Source organism: Canis aureus, chromosome 13 (assembly GCF_053574225.1).
Source record: "Canis aureus isolate CA01 chromosome 13, VMU_Caureus_v.1.0, whole genome shotgun sequence".
In the NCBI taxonomy this organism is placed as follows: domain Eukaryota; kingdom Metazoa; phylum Chordata; class Mammalia; order Carnivora; family Canidae; genus Canis; species Canis aureus.
In genome coordinates, this window is record NC_135623.1 from 62,442,119 (window position 1) to 62,456,911 (window position 14,793).

General features: G+C 36.4%; 1 protein-coding gene across 2 annotated transcripts in view; it reads left to right on the forward strand.

Annotated features, from left to right (window-relative positions):
* The first annotated feature begins 313 nt into the window (after positions 1 to 313).
* ETFDH (electron transfer flavoprotein dehydrogenase) overlaps positions 314 to 14,793 on the forward strand; it is a 30,411-nt gene continuing 15,931 nt past the window's right edge. The window contains exons 1-6 of one of the 2 annotated variants that reach the window (XM_077846510.1): positions 314 to 505; positions 8,576 to 8,716; positions 9,171 to 9,400; positions 10,678 to 10,759; positions 11,187 to 11,305; positions 13,806 to 13,883. In XM_077846510.1, coding sequence (XP_077702636.1) covers positions 472 to 505; positions 8,576 to 8,716; positions 9,171 to 9,400; positions 10,678 to 10,759; positions 11,187 to 11,305; positions 13,806 to 13,883 — 684 coding nt within the window. In that variant the 5' untranslated portion in view covers positions 314 to 471. The remainder of the gene's footprint in view (positions 506 to 8,575; positions 8,717 to 9,170; positions 9,401 to 10,677; positions 10,760 to 11,186; positions 11,306 to 13,805; positions 13,884 to 14,793) is intronic. The other variant, XM_077846509.1, reaches the window with a different exon arrangement.

Consider the following 14,793-nt stretch of genomic DNA (forward strand, 5'->3'; position numbering starts at 1 on the left):
TGAGGCTCCGAAGGCGCCTGGGTTAGAGGACTACAACTCCCAGAATGCTGTGGGCGTCGCTCCGCCCCCCCTCCCCCCGCACACGCACAAACACTACTTTTGATGCGCACCCATATACCGCGGGATCTGTGAGTCCCTCTCACCCGCCCTCCCGCGGCCTCGCCACGCCTTGCTGAGACGCGAACGGAGAACCAATCCTCAGCCTGACGCCGGGGCCTGCTGGGACCTGGAGTTCTTTTCCCTCGCCCGCCTCGGCACCTGACCCGGAAGTCCCTGCCGGCCGTGAGCGTCACGCGCGGCGCCGGCGCACAGCGACAAGGAGGCGGGGCCGTGGGGAAGCCGAAGCCGCGGGCAGCGCGGGGAGGGGGACTGCCGCCGAGGTGTCGGTGTTTCCCGGCGAGTGATGGCGCCCCCCGCGGCCTAGACGTCGAGGCCCGCGGCGAGCCGCAGGCGGCCCTGGGACCCGTGAAGATGTCGGTGCCGCTGGCCAAGCTGTCCTGCGCGGGTGAGAGGGGGCGCGGGGCGCGGGGCGCGGAACGGGCAGGGCCGCCCCAGCTTGAACTAGGGCAGAGGTCGTGCGGCGGGCACCTCGCGGGCACCTCGCGGGCACCTCGCGCCCTCCCCTCGGAGGGAGGGGCTTGGAGGACCCGACAACTGGGCCGGAGGTCACGCGCGGCGGGGGAACCTTCCCGACCCTCTTGGGACCCTTACCCGGAGCTCGGGTCGGGTCCCGCCTTTGGCTTCGCGGCCCTCCTCCCTCCTAGTCCATTCTTGAGAACGTGGAGTCTGAAAATTAATAAATTAATAAATTAATTAATTAACTAATTAAAAATTTAAAAAAATACAAAAATACAAAATACAAAAATAATAAATAAAATAAATCTAAATAAATAAATCTAAAATAAATAAAACTAAAATAAAACTAAAATAAAACTAACTAAATAAATAAGTAAAACTAAATAAATGACTAAAAACTAAATAAATAACTAAAAACTAAATAAATAAAAACTAATTAATTAAAAACTAAAACAGATAAATAAAAACTAACTAAATAAATAAATAATTTAAAAACTTAATACATAATAAATAAATAAATCTATGTTGAAGTCTGACCTGCAGCCCTCCTCCCTCCTAGTCCATGCTTAAGAACTTGAAGTCTGAAAATAATAAGAAAGAAAGAAAAAGAAAAGAACTTGAAGTCTGACCTGTCACATCGTGATTAACACAATATGCGCTGCTCAGGTCTCCAGACTGTATCTGGGGCCAGGAATTTGTGCGGGTTTTTTGGGCCAGGAGTTTTTAATCCGACGTGTCTAAAATTAACTTTAGAGGCTGAGGATGTTATATGGCTGCTCCTGGAACCATCACAGCGACTTGTGAAAACACCCTGTTAACCTTCCCTTTCTCCTGAGTAAAAAAGAATAATTATGATGCAGTTGGAATGCTCTTTGTTTTGTTGTACCTAAAAACAAACAAACAAAAGCTTAAACATTCAAAAAGATTTCACTACGGGCGGGGGGGGGGGGGAGGCGGGGGAGGGATTCTTGAATTTTGTCACATTTGGCTTAGTTTTTTAGCGTTGGTTTCTTGAAGTTAATTTTTGGTCATAGAATACACCAGTATACATAACTGCAAATTCAAGGCTGTTCTCGTTAGGTACATTTCATTAAGGTGGAAATTGTGGATTTGGCCACCAGATGTTAAATTAGGATTTTGTTTAAAGTTCCTGATACTCGTTCGTGTAAATACCACACCGAATGTGTAGATCTGCCTTATGTTTTTGTGAAATCTCAAAGGAGTGAGCTGCTCTCTGGCCTACTGCCTAATTCAGCTGAAGTTATTCTTTGGCCGAGGGTTAACTACAGTCCACCAAAATTAGCATTTCCATTCTCCTTGGATACTTAAATCCTTGCCATTTTCATAGCTCAGTGTCAACACTACTGGCAACAAAGAGATGGACACAAATGTTTTGGCAGTGTGACTTTGATACCATGACGCTCTGAGTTCAATGGACTTTTTGACCTTAGCTCTCTACCCAAACTCAGCCAAGGTGCCTAACTGTTTAACTGTCTAAAGTGGAATATCAGATTTGTTTTCAGAAAGGAACTAAAGGTCGTGACCAAGATCTTTTTTTTAAGATTTTATTTATTCATTCATGAGAGACAGAGAGGCAGAGACACAGGCAGAGGGAGAAGCAGGCTCCATGCAGGGAGTCCGACGTGGGACTGGATCCCAGGACTCCAGGATCATGACCTGGGCCAAAGGCACGTGCTAAACCGCTGAGCCTCCCAGGGATCCCCGTGACCAAGATTTCTAATTTTATCTCCTAGGCGAAATCTAAACTGCCCAGGTCCAGATATTCTCAAGAAAATAAGTAGCCGTGTAAGCAATAGAATTAGTTTTATCTGATATCAGATCCTCAGTTTTCAGCAGCAAATGGTAACTTCTATATACTAAACTAGGATTCATCGTAAGACAAAGATTTTTAATATCTTCTAATAATAAATAATACAAATGATTATTATTTTCTTTTAAGATTTTATTTATTTATTCATGAGAGAGAGAGAGGCAGAGGAAGATGTGGGACTCGATCCCGGGACCCCAGGGTCACGCCCTGAGCCGAAGGCAAACGCTAGGGATCCCCCCCAGTTACAGTTTTCACTGTAATTTAAGAACCTGCAAATCTCTAGTGTAATTTCAAAAAACCAACATGGGTTATACAGCAATAATAATAATGAGGCCTTGTTTTTAACTCATAATGTCTCTTATAATGAATACTGTATTTGCAGTGTATCTGCAAATAAACGAATACCTAAACATGGACCATAACAAATAGTAAAGCTCAACAAAGACTTTCCCATGTATTTGAAATATGTAATAAAATTTACATTCTAATGGCCATACTGAACAGTTAACAATTTAAAATTATAATATCACTCCCTATCCTTCATGCCCTTATGAGAATTGTGGGGCAGCTACAACTCCATTTACAGTAGACACATGGGAATTCAGACAATACCACCCAACTTCTCAATCCTTCCAACATCAGTCAAGCTTTGAGACTACTATTGAATTTGAAATGATCTGTGAAATAATGAAAACTAAGCTGTGATGAAAACAAGATTTTTTTTTTAGTTCTTCTTTAGTACCCAACTGCAGAATTAACATATTTTTATGTTTTAAACTTTACAATAAAATACTTTTTTTAAAGTAAAAACTGGCATCAGAAATCAATAATTAAAGATGAATATAGAAAGAGATTGAGAGTGAACTCTAAAGACTTTTAAGCAGTAAAAAACCCTATTTTTGATAAGTTTAAAGTGGCAAGGAAACTAATTTTCTCTATGTGCAAAGGCATACTAAAAATTATAGTATTGGGAATAATATTTTAATTGTTAGGTAACCTTTCACATATCCTAAATCCTGAAAAATGTACATGGGATACATAAATAAAGATATTATAGGAGAATTCAGTTCTAGAGTTCAAATACAGCATTGTCATCATTCAAAAGAATATTTATTAAATAATCATTTGGGGACACCTGGGGGCTCAGTGGTTGAGTGCCTGCCTTCAGCCCAGGGCGTGACCCTGGAGTCCCGGGATTGAGTCCCACATCGGGCCCCCTGCGTGGAGCCTGCTTCTCCCTCTGCCTGCGTCTCTGCCTCTCTCTCTCTGTCTCTCATGAATAAATAAATAAAATCTTAAAAGAAAAAAGATAACTGTAACTAGGAAGATATCTATATAGTTATCAAATATGTATTAGCCACTTGTTTTGTGTAAGAGTTATACTAGATCCTATACCAAAATATGGACAAAGTTGACCATAGACTTTAGAACTGGTGGGATGAGAGTTCAAATACTTGCTGAAGGTTTCATTGCAGTTAATGAATTCAAACACAAGGTAGACAGACTCCAAAACCTATGCACTTAACCTCTGCCTTTTTCCATGTTGCCTTTTTCTATTTATTTACCTTGTTTTTAGTTAATAAAGTTAATTTTTTGGCAGTTTTAGGTTTGAAGAAAAGTTGAGCAGAAAACAATTTCCATATGACTTTCCCCCATTCCCTATTAACATCTGGCATTAGTGTGGTACATTTGTTGCAGTTGGTGAGCCAGTTTTGATACATCATTATTCAAGTCCCTAGTCTATATTAGAGTTCACTCTTTATATTGTACATTGTATGTGCATTTGACAGATGTGTAATGACATATATCCATCATAAATTGCATTATCACACAGAATAGTTTGCCCCCCAAATCCCCTGTGTTGCACATATTCATCCCTTCTTCACTCTTCCTGAACGCATAGCAACCACTTATCCTTTTTTCTTTTTAAGATGTTACTCATTTGAGAGAGAGAGCGGGAGAGAAGGAGCAGGGGGAGGGGCAGAGGGAGGAGATTTCCCAATGAGCAGGGAGCCCAAGTGGCGCTCAAACCCAGGACTCCTGAATCATGACCTGAGCTGAAGGCAGACACTTAACTAGCTGAGCCACCCAGATGCCCCAACCACTGACCTTTTTAATGTCCCTATAATTTTACCTTTTCCAGAATGTCATACAGTTGAAATCATGCAGTATGTAGATGGGCATTTTCAGATTGGCTTCTTTCAATATGCATTTAAGTTCCCTCCATGTTTTTTCACATGTTTATGTCTAGTAGTTCATTTCAGTAAGTAATATTAGCAGTATTATTTAGCAGTAAGTAATATTCCACTGTATGGTTGCACCCCAGCATATCTGTTTATCCATTCATCTATTGAAGGACATCTTCCAAGTTTTGACAATTATGAATAAAACTGCTATACACATTCATGTTAAGGGATTTTTTTTTTAACCTGGACATTTTCTTTCTTTTATTGGGATAAGAACTCTTAACGTGAGATAAACCCTCTTGACAGATTTTTAAGTACATTATTGTTAACTATACGTACAGTGTTAAACATTAGATCTCTAGAGCTTATTCACTTGCTTGACTGCAGGTTTTAAATGTGAAGGGATACAACTGCTGGATCATTTGTTGAGTGTATTTAGCTTTGTAAGAAATGCCGAACTATCTTCCAAAGTGGCTGTACCATTTTGCAGTACCACCAGCAATGAATGAGAGTTGCTGTTGCTCCACATCCTTGTTTTCTCCTAATCTTCTTTGTGTGTGATTATAAATGTTCTTTTTTCAATAACAGTTTTATTGAGATCTGTCACATACTATACAATCATATCATCTAAAATCATCTAAAATATACAACTCAGTGGTTTTTAGTATAAGCACACAGTTGTGCAACTATTACTACAGTCTATTTGAGAACATTTCCATCACCCCAAAAAGAAACTTTACACTCATTAGCAGTCACTCTTCAACCTCTCCAGCCCTAGGGCAACTACTAATCTATTTTCTGTCTCTGCAAATTAGTCAGTTTGGGATAGTTTATACACATGGAATTATATGTGGTCTTTCATAGCTAGCTTCTTTCACTTAGCATAGTGTTGTTTATCAGCAGCAAAAAGGAGTTCAGTAGTGATACATACATGTTCGTTGCCGAATAATATTCCATTTTATGAATATATCACTTTTTATTTATCCATTCACAGACATTTGTATTTTTCTCTATACTTTGGCTGTTATAAATAATCCGTCTATGAAGATTCATGCAGGTTTCTGTGTTTTTTCATTTATCTTAGGTATATATACCTAGGAGAGAGTTACGTGGAAACCCCAAACTTAAATGTTTTGAGGAATTGGTAGACTGTTTTCCAAAGTGTCTGCACCATTTTACATTCCTACCAGCTGTGTATGAGGGTTCCAGTTTTTCCACATCCTCATCAACACTTGTTACTATCCCTCTTATTGCTTATAATCATCCTAGGGGATACAAAATATTATCTCATCGCGGTTTTTGATTTGTATTTCCCTGACAGTTAATGATGTTGAGCATCTTTTTATGTGCCTATTGGCCACTTGTATATCTCCATTAGAGAAAGGGCTATACAAATTCTTTGTTTTTTAACCAGGTTGTCTTTTTATTATTAGAAATGAGTATATTATATATACTTGATGCAAGTCCTTTATCAGGTAGAGGATTTGCAAATATTTTCTCCCATTCAGTAGGTGATCTTTTTACTTTCTTCATGGCATCCCTTGAAGACAAAAGGTTTTTGTTTTGTTGAAGTGCAGTTTCTTTTCTCTTTTGTTGCTTGCGTTTTTGGTGTCATAGCAAAGATACCATTGCTTAATCCAGGGTCACAAAGATTTATACCACTGTTTTTTTTAACAATTATACCATTTGCCCTTACATTTGGGTCTTTGGAGCTTTTTGAGTTAACTTTTGTATCACTATAATCTTTATTTTTTCACTTTTTATTTTGAAATAATTTTATATTTACAGAAGTGTGTTGCAAAGATAACACAGAGTTCCCATATACCATTTGCTCAGCTTAACTCCTTACATAACCGTAGTACCATTATCAAAACCAAGAAATTGGGATCCCTGGGTGGCGCAGCGGTTTGGCGCCTGCCTTTGGCCCAGGGCGCGATCCTGGAGACCCGGGATCGAATCCCACGTCGGGCTCCCGGTGCATGGAGCCTGCTTCTCCCTCTGCCTGTGTCTCTGCGCCTCTCTCTCTCTCTCTCTCTGTGACTATCATAAATAAATAAAAATTAAAAAAAAAAAAAAAAACCAAGAAATTGACATTGATGCAGTACTATTAACTAAACTACTGACTTTATTTGAATTTCCTTATTCTGGTCCAGGATCTAATCTGGGACACCACAGTGTTTTTAGTTGTCATATCTTGTGAGTCTACTTCAGTGTGACAGTTCCTCTGTCTTTTCTTGTCTCTCATGATCTTGATACCTTCAGTATATACTGGCCAGTCATTTTGTAGAAAGTCCCTCAATCTAAATTTGTCTAATGATTTCTTATGTTTAGACTGAGGTTATAGATTTTGGGGAAGTATGCCACAGGGTAAAGAACTCTTATTTCAGGGAGTGTGTGATACCAACATGTCTTATTGCCAATAGTGTTAAACTTGATCATTTGGTTAAAGGGTTTGCTATATTTCCCTACTGTAAAATTAATATTTTTCCTATTCATACTCTACTTATTAGAAGCTAGTCATTAATTGCAGTCCACACTCAAAAAGTGTAGAAACAAATCTGTAGCAGTATCAACAACATCTTTTATGCTTTGACTTTTTCTGCTAAAATTATAGACCAAATGGAACTCATTTTGATAAAGAAAAGTATACTTCTTTCCAAATGACTTTTTCCCTATCTTTGACCATTTAATGAGTAACCATTTCCTCTCCTTGATTAGAAATGGCATCTTTATCATACACCAAATCCTTAATGTGTGTTCTGTTTCTGAACTCTTTATTCCTTTCCTTTCTTTTGATTATTCCATCTCTTCTCCTATAACAGACTTCTAATTATTATAGCCCTCTATATAAGTTTTTATATCTGTTAGGGCTAATCCCAAGGGAGCAATGTCTGTCTATATATAATGGGAAAGAGTATTAAGGAGAAGAGTACCAGAGAAGGGAGACAGAAATTAAAGATACAGGTGAAAGGGAAGGCTTCAGATGAAGGGATGTCCCTAAGAAAACGTGAGGGAATAAGCCTCATCATCCAGGTGGAAGGATTAATGTAAGTGAAGAGAAAAGATATCTGCTATAACCTGAGAGAATGAAAAAAGAGTGGATACAAATACAGATGACATTAGAGGTTGTTGCCAAGGAAATAGGAAAGTTCTCACCTAATTGCTTCTATCTTTCTGTGATGTTTGGTGGTGTGTTAGGGTATCTGCTTCAGATAAGGGAAGGAGGTAGAATTGAAGGTTTAAGGAAAGCAGGGGTTTAATGAACATTATTGCAGATAAATCTTTGCACGCTTCTCTTTATTTCTATTTGCTAACTTAATGAATATGTACATTTTTAAGACTCTCAGATGTTGCCATACGGGAGAGTCAGTGTTTTAAAGAGCTGACCATAAAACCTAGTTTGCCCACATTGTCCCAGCATAATAATCATCAATACTGCCTGTTCCTACTCTCAAAAGTACCCAGTTTGGTAAATTATATAGTCATCCTATTTATAGGTTAAGCTTAATATGAGCTAAATGGAATATATTAGTTTATTAGGAACTTTTAACATATAATTTGAAAACATTGCTCTATGAGAAGAAGCTAAGTTCATCTAGGAAATAATACAGTCTGTTTCAGTTCATATCACAACTAATGCCTCAACAGCATAGATCTAACTTCACTGAATTTCTGCAATGTTGATATAGTTGGAATATAAACACAAATTTTTAAGTATAAGATATCACATGAAATCATATAATTTTAGATCAAGAAATTACTATCAAGATGATCTAGTGACCCTTTTTTGGATGATGACACTGAAATCTAGAGAGATTAATGATTTGTTTAAGATCTTAGGGCTGATTATTAGAAAATCAAAAAGAAATCAGATCTGATTCCCAATCCTAGAATTTTTTTCCTTTTAAAAAATGTTTTTTCAGCCTACTCCTAAGGAAAACTAATTGAAAAAATAATAATAATGTTCATAATTTTTATACAGCATATCAGTGCTTTCATGCCTTAAAAATTAAGAAAAGTTATCTACCTCTGTGTCATGCAAGATGGTCTTCAACCTCTGTTGTACCTCGAATTACTACCCACTATACTATTTATCCCCGGGATAAGGACAAGCGATGGGAAGGTAAGTAATAATTTCTGTAGATGTGTTAGGCTTTTCTAGATACTTTGTATCATTTTGTGCAGAGAAAGATTTTTCATGATAGTATAAAATCATCAAATAATATTTCATAGCTTTACCAAATCTATTACACATTGATAATGAGATAAGCAAATATTTGCTAAGTTTATAGTAGTAAATCTCAAAGCCAAAAGGGGGTTTATGGAAGCAAAATTAAGATCTACACTGGAACAAAACCTAAGAGAACATCCAATTAATACAATAATATATTTAGTGTAATTCTCATGCAAATTGGAGGGACAATCTCTATAAATGCTCTAAAGCAAAAAAATAAAAAATAAAAAAAAAAATAAATGCTCTAAAGCATAGTGAGTATTTGTAACCCAGTTTGTGATTTTTATCAGATCATACTCATCCCAGAATTTTCATGTATTTTTTTAAACATTTTTCCTCCCAGGAGTGAACATGGAGAGGTTTGCAGAAGAAGCAGATGTAGTTATAGTTGGTGCAGGCCCTGCAGGACTTTCTGCAGCTGTTCGTCTAAAGCAATTGGCTACTAAACATGAAAAGGACATCCGTGTGTGTCTAGTAGAGAAAGCTGCTCAAATAGGAGCTCATACTCTCTCAGGGGCTTGCCTTGATCCACGTGCTTTTGAAGAATTATTCCCAGACTGGAAGGAGAAGGGAGTATGAAAAATTGGTTTTTATACAAAGTGTACTCTTTATCATATCTCTATTTCCAAACTACTAGAATATGGAAAAAACCCTTTTTCTGTAATTCTGTTTCTTAGAGGATTGTTATAGATAAGTTTTTTTTAACTTAAAAAGAGCCAAAAAATTGAATCATATCAACTATACTTATAATTTTAAGATATTAACTCATTTATTTGTATAATGCCTCCTACATGTTGTATTTATCTACTGGATTTATGAGAAGGCCTTATCTGGAGAAGATTTTAGAATATTTGTACCAAATAAAATAACAGCATTTTGATTTTGAGGATTATTTCCTAACTCGATCCGTGTTTCTATCATTGTTCTTCATGAAGTTCTATATACATTTCCTGGAACATTGTAATATCTAAAGCCAAAGAAGGTAATCTAATCAAATGTTCTAAAGAAATAAATTAATATGGCCTCTCATAACCTAAGAAGAAAAGGCACTGGTATGATATGCAAAGAACTGAATGTTAGTTTTACTGCTTTCATAATTTGTATGACCTTAGTTAAAATCTTACATTTTTTGTATCTCAGCTTAGCCTTTTCTTCTGTAAGATAGGTTATGTTATACCTGCCAAGGTTAGAATATTCGCTGTCTGTGAATATACTTTTGTAAAGGTCAAAAATCATATGATTTCTGTATTATTTCTATATGGAATAAGTTGAATTCCAAAAATTTCATCTGTGCTCTTCTTTCTAAAATACCAAGCTCCTTTAAACTAGAAATACTTTAGTTATACCTAGTTAACTTTCTTTTTTCAATATTATATCAAAAATATATATTATTGAATTATTATGGACATAATTTCAGTTGTAATAGAAAAAGATTTTCAGAGCCCCATATAACTGAGCAGATACAATCCATGACATATATGTTAACTGTCTGTATCCAAGGAAAAATAAAACCTCTCTTATGTTTTCATCAAGCAGGAAGTTACAACTTGGAGCAAGCACCTAGGCTAAACTCGCACAGAGACAGGGAGACAGGAAGCCATGTCCAGGATGTCTCCAAGCCCCCAAGAAAGATTTCTGGGATGTAAAACTGGCTTATTTAGGTTCTAAAAAGATTCCCATACGTCTGAAAGAGACAAAGAGGATTTACAGTTCCAAGTTTTCTAAAGGAAATGAAAGAAAAGTGAGGAGAGTAGTTCACTTTCCCTTTTTACCCAGTTTTTTTTATTATTTGTATTTACCATTACAAATATAAACTAAAACTTCCTTCTCTTTCCTTCTTTTGTTTTTAGGCTCCACTGAATACTCCAGTAACAGAAGACAGATTTGGAATTTTAACAGAGAAATACAGAATTCCTGTGCCAATTCTCCCAGGTAAGATGTGATCAATATTTGTAGAATCATAGAATTCCATGCCTGGAAGGAATGGAATTTCACCTGGTGAAATCCCTTCTTTTTACAGATGAGAAAACTGATACCCAGAGATTTGAAGGACTTACCCAAAGTTATAGAACTAGCTTGTAGTATAACAAGACTAGCACCTAGTTCTTCTGTCTTCCAGTCTAGAAGAATTGAGATAGCCTTGTAAGGCAACCCGGAATTTTAATTTAGTGTTGTAATGTTTTTTAAATTTAATGATTAGAATTGTATGCCAAAATTGTAGAAAATAAATGAAATTATGACCATAAGATAAGGTGTATGTTTACACAGAGATTATACATGATTAGAATTCTTAAATTAAGTATGTTTTTGAGATGGTTTATCAGTAAACTTCAGATTGATAAATTAAGCGTATTTATAGGTCTTCCAATGAATAATCATGGCAATTACATTGTACGCTTGGGACATTTAGTAAGCTGGATGGGAGAACAAGCAGAAGCCCTTGGTGTTGAAATATACCCTGGTTATGCTGCTGCTGAGGTTTGTATAGTTTTATTATGTTTTTAATATTTGTAGGAAGTAATCTCTCTTTGTTTTGAATATAAACAGTTAATGGTACAGAGGTAAATAAATAAGTATTTTAGAAAAGCCATAGAATTTTAGAATTGTAAGATTAGGGGGAATCTTGGAAAGATCAAATCCAAAGAGTAATTGAATTCCTTATCTTGTTACATATATCATGTGATTGTCTAACTTACAACTGAACACCATCAGGGATGAAATAATCTCTATCTAACATTTGACATAATACTCTGTCTTATGTTGAATAAAAATATATCTTCTGTTTTAAACTACATAGAACAAATCAATGCCCTCTTCCAAGGACAGTTTTTCCATTATAATTATGCCCTATTCTCTCCATCCCCACTTTCAGTTTTTTTCTTTCCTAGGCTAAATATTCTCAGTTCTTTTAACCATGATGTTACATATAGTTTGAGTTCCTTCAGTATTCTCAGTGTCACCTGAATTCATTCTCTTTCTATCCTCTTTATAAAGTGGCACCCAAAATGAAAAAAATGACTTCAAGGGGCATCTGGGTGACTCAGTGGTTGAATGTCTGCCTTTGGCTCAGGTTGTGATCCCAGGGTCCTGGGTTTGAGTTCTGTATCCAGCTCCCCACATGGAGCCTGCTTCTCCCTCTGCCTATGTCTCTGCCTCTCTCTGTGTCTCTCATAAATAAATAAATAAAATCTTTAAAGAAAAAACTACTTCAAGCCTAGTGTAAAGCAGGGCTATTGCCTTCGTCATTCTAGAAACTGTTCTTCTATTAATTCTCTCTAAAATAACTTTTTTGGCAAATGTATCATACTGTTGACTCTCACCAAGTATTATTGGGGAAATGATTAAAAATAATATGTTCTGCCAACCCAGAAAAGTCACCTTTATAAATTACTTTTAAAAGTTTTGTTATTTAATGAGCATCAAACTAAGACTGCAGTGCATATGATAGGAAGTCTGCTAGGGAGGTTGCCAAGACAGAAAGAAATCTCACTCTTGCATAGCCACACATATACAGTCCATTATATCCATGTTAATTGTCTTTGTCCAGGGGAAAAATAAAGTTTCTTGTATCTTCTTGACAAGCAGGAAGTTACAACTTAGAGCCAAGCACCTAGTTCAGACTCCTAGAGACAGGGAAACAGGACACCAGTCTTTTTGGTGTTCACATTTCAAATATGACACCCCTGGGAAACACATTTCTGAGATGCAGATCTAGTGGGAGTCTCAAATAAGACTTTTAAAAACATTCCTATATCCCAGAGAGACAGAGAAAAGATTTACAATAAACTTTTCTAAAGGAAATGATTGGAAAAATTGACAAGAAGGGTTTTTTTTGTTTGTTTTGGCCTCAGGGGAAATTCAAAAAACTGTTTTTGTTTTTTACCCTTACAATATGTAAGTCAAAACACATAAGTCACTGTATTATACTTGTTGCTATGTTAATTTTTGTTTTCCCAGCTCATATATATGTGCATTTGGGTTTTGGGACACAAGTGTAGGGTTTTGCATTTCTTCTGGTTCTTGACTGGGATCAGTATCAAAATCACAAGTAGGGTGGTTTGTAGAATCTCTGATTTTCACTTTGTGTACACAAACACACACGCACACATACCATACACACACAATCTCTTACCCTTCTTTTTTTCTCAATCCCATAAAGATCGTCATCAATAGATTAATGATACGTTGGTCAGGTTTTTAAATTTTCTGAGCCAGACTTAATTATAGTTCAAAGCCACATTCTACTGTTGATTCATTTTCAGGGTATGAAATAAAAAGTTTCTATTTTTCTTTTCATATCCATTGCTGCTAATCGTTGCTTTACCTTTCCACTCCTGTGCTGTCTGCATGATTCTGGTGTATATTTTGTACTTCTATCTAAAGGGCATTTTCCATCACAGAGAAAACAGAAACCAAGTAAGAAAGGTAGAATATTGCTGGTTCTCATTCTCAATGACAATTCAGTCCTACTTGCTCCAAAAATAAATTGTAATCACTTTTGGGCTGTCTTGAACCTCTTTCTGTTTTGTTTTGTTTCATTTTCTTTGATTTTTGTTTTTTGGGATCTTAGCTCATTTGGAGCAGAGGCTTTCCTGACCCTGTTGTCTTCCCACCCAACACTGATTGATGGTCTTCATTTGTTAGAGGCCCTGATTTCAGGGTCTGTATACTTGGTTTTGATGCCTAGTTTCTTCAGGTTATTCTTACTAGTTTCCTTAGTGACCTCTACAGTAGCTTCCTCCTTTACTTCTTCATTAAGGTTGTGGCATTTCTTTCATTTCCAACTGTTTGAGCTGTGTTCTTTTATACTCTAAAAGGGAGTATCTTTAAAACATTTCTTTTTTTGCCTAAACATTTTGATGCTTGTTATGTAATCTAGAGAACATGTTCACTTTCTTAAATATCTAAGGCTGTTTATTGCTTCTTTTTAATGTGGTTATGAATCCTAAGGTGATAACAAAATATGTTTTCATTTTAGGTCCTTTTTCATGAAGATAGTAGTGTAAAAGGAATTGCCACTAATGACGTAGGGATACAAAAGGATGGTGCACCAAAGGTAAACTTTTTAACAGTTACGTGCGTAACAAACTGACAAAAGAAGAAGGAATCAACTTAAATGCAATAATTTAGTTTAGCTACAAACTACAGATTAATAAAATGTATGTTAGAATATAACTATTAATGTAGACATTTTCTCCTGTTAAAAAAAGTATAGAAGCATCTTTGAACTGAAAAGGACTTAGACAAATAGATGTGATATGTTTAAGAATAGTTTTCTTAAAGATAAAAACATGACTAATACAAAAAAAAAAAAAACCATGTGACAAAGATTTTATTTCACTCATTAATAAATGACAGAATCAGTAAGATGTTCTAGCCAGTTCGAGGAGAATTCAAAACACATACATATATATAGGTCATCAGTCAACTGCATTGCCACTTCCATAATTTCCATTTCTATGGACAAGAATCATTTGCATTACTATCAGTAACACTGATAGTCTTTGATATCTTTTGGTAAATATAAAACTGATTGCTTTCCTCTCGTTCAGGTATAATCCTGGATGGTTTTCAGATTTTACAACTTTTATTTTTGAATTTGCGAAAGAAAAGCTCTCAGGCTATGGATCTCTCACTGTGCAAGATTCCTCGAAACGAACAAGGAAAAAAAAACTCCTTGCTTTCCCATAATAACAGACCAAAACACAAGTTACTATCTCAATAAATTAATTTGTCAACTGATATTTATTTGCTGTTGTCTTAATTTCTCAAGTAGATCCTAAGTTCCATGAGGGCAGAGATCATGCAGGGTTACTCAAGTCCCCACCATAGTGCCAGGTGATATCAGATCCTCAATAAATATTTGTTAACTTAGAATTTATCCTTCTCACTGCCATTCCTGAACAGAATGGGGAATCGAGTGTAGAGTCTCCTCCTGCTTCTCACTGCTTCCTGCTTAGAGATAA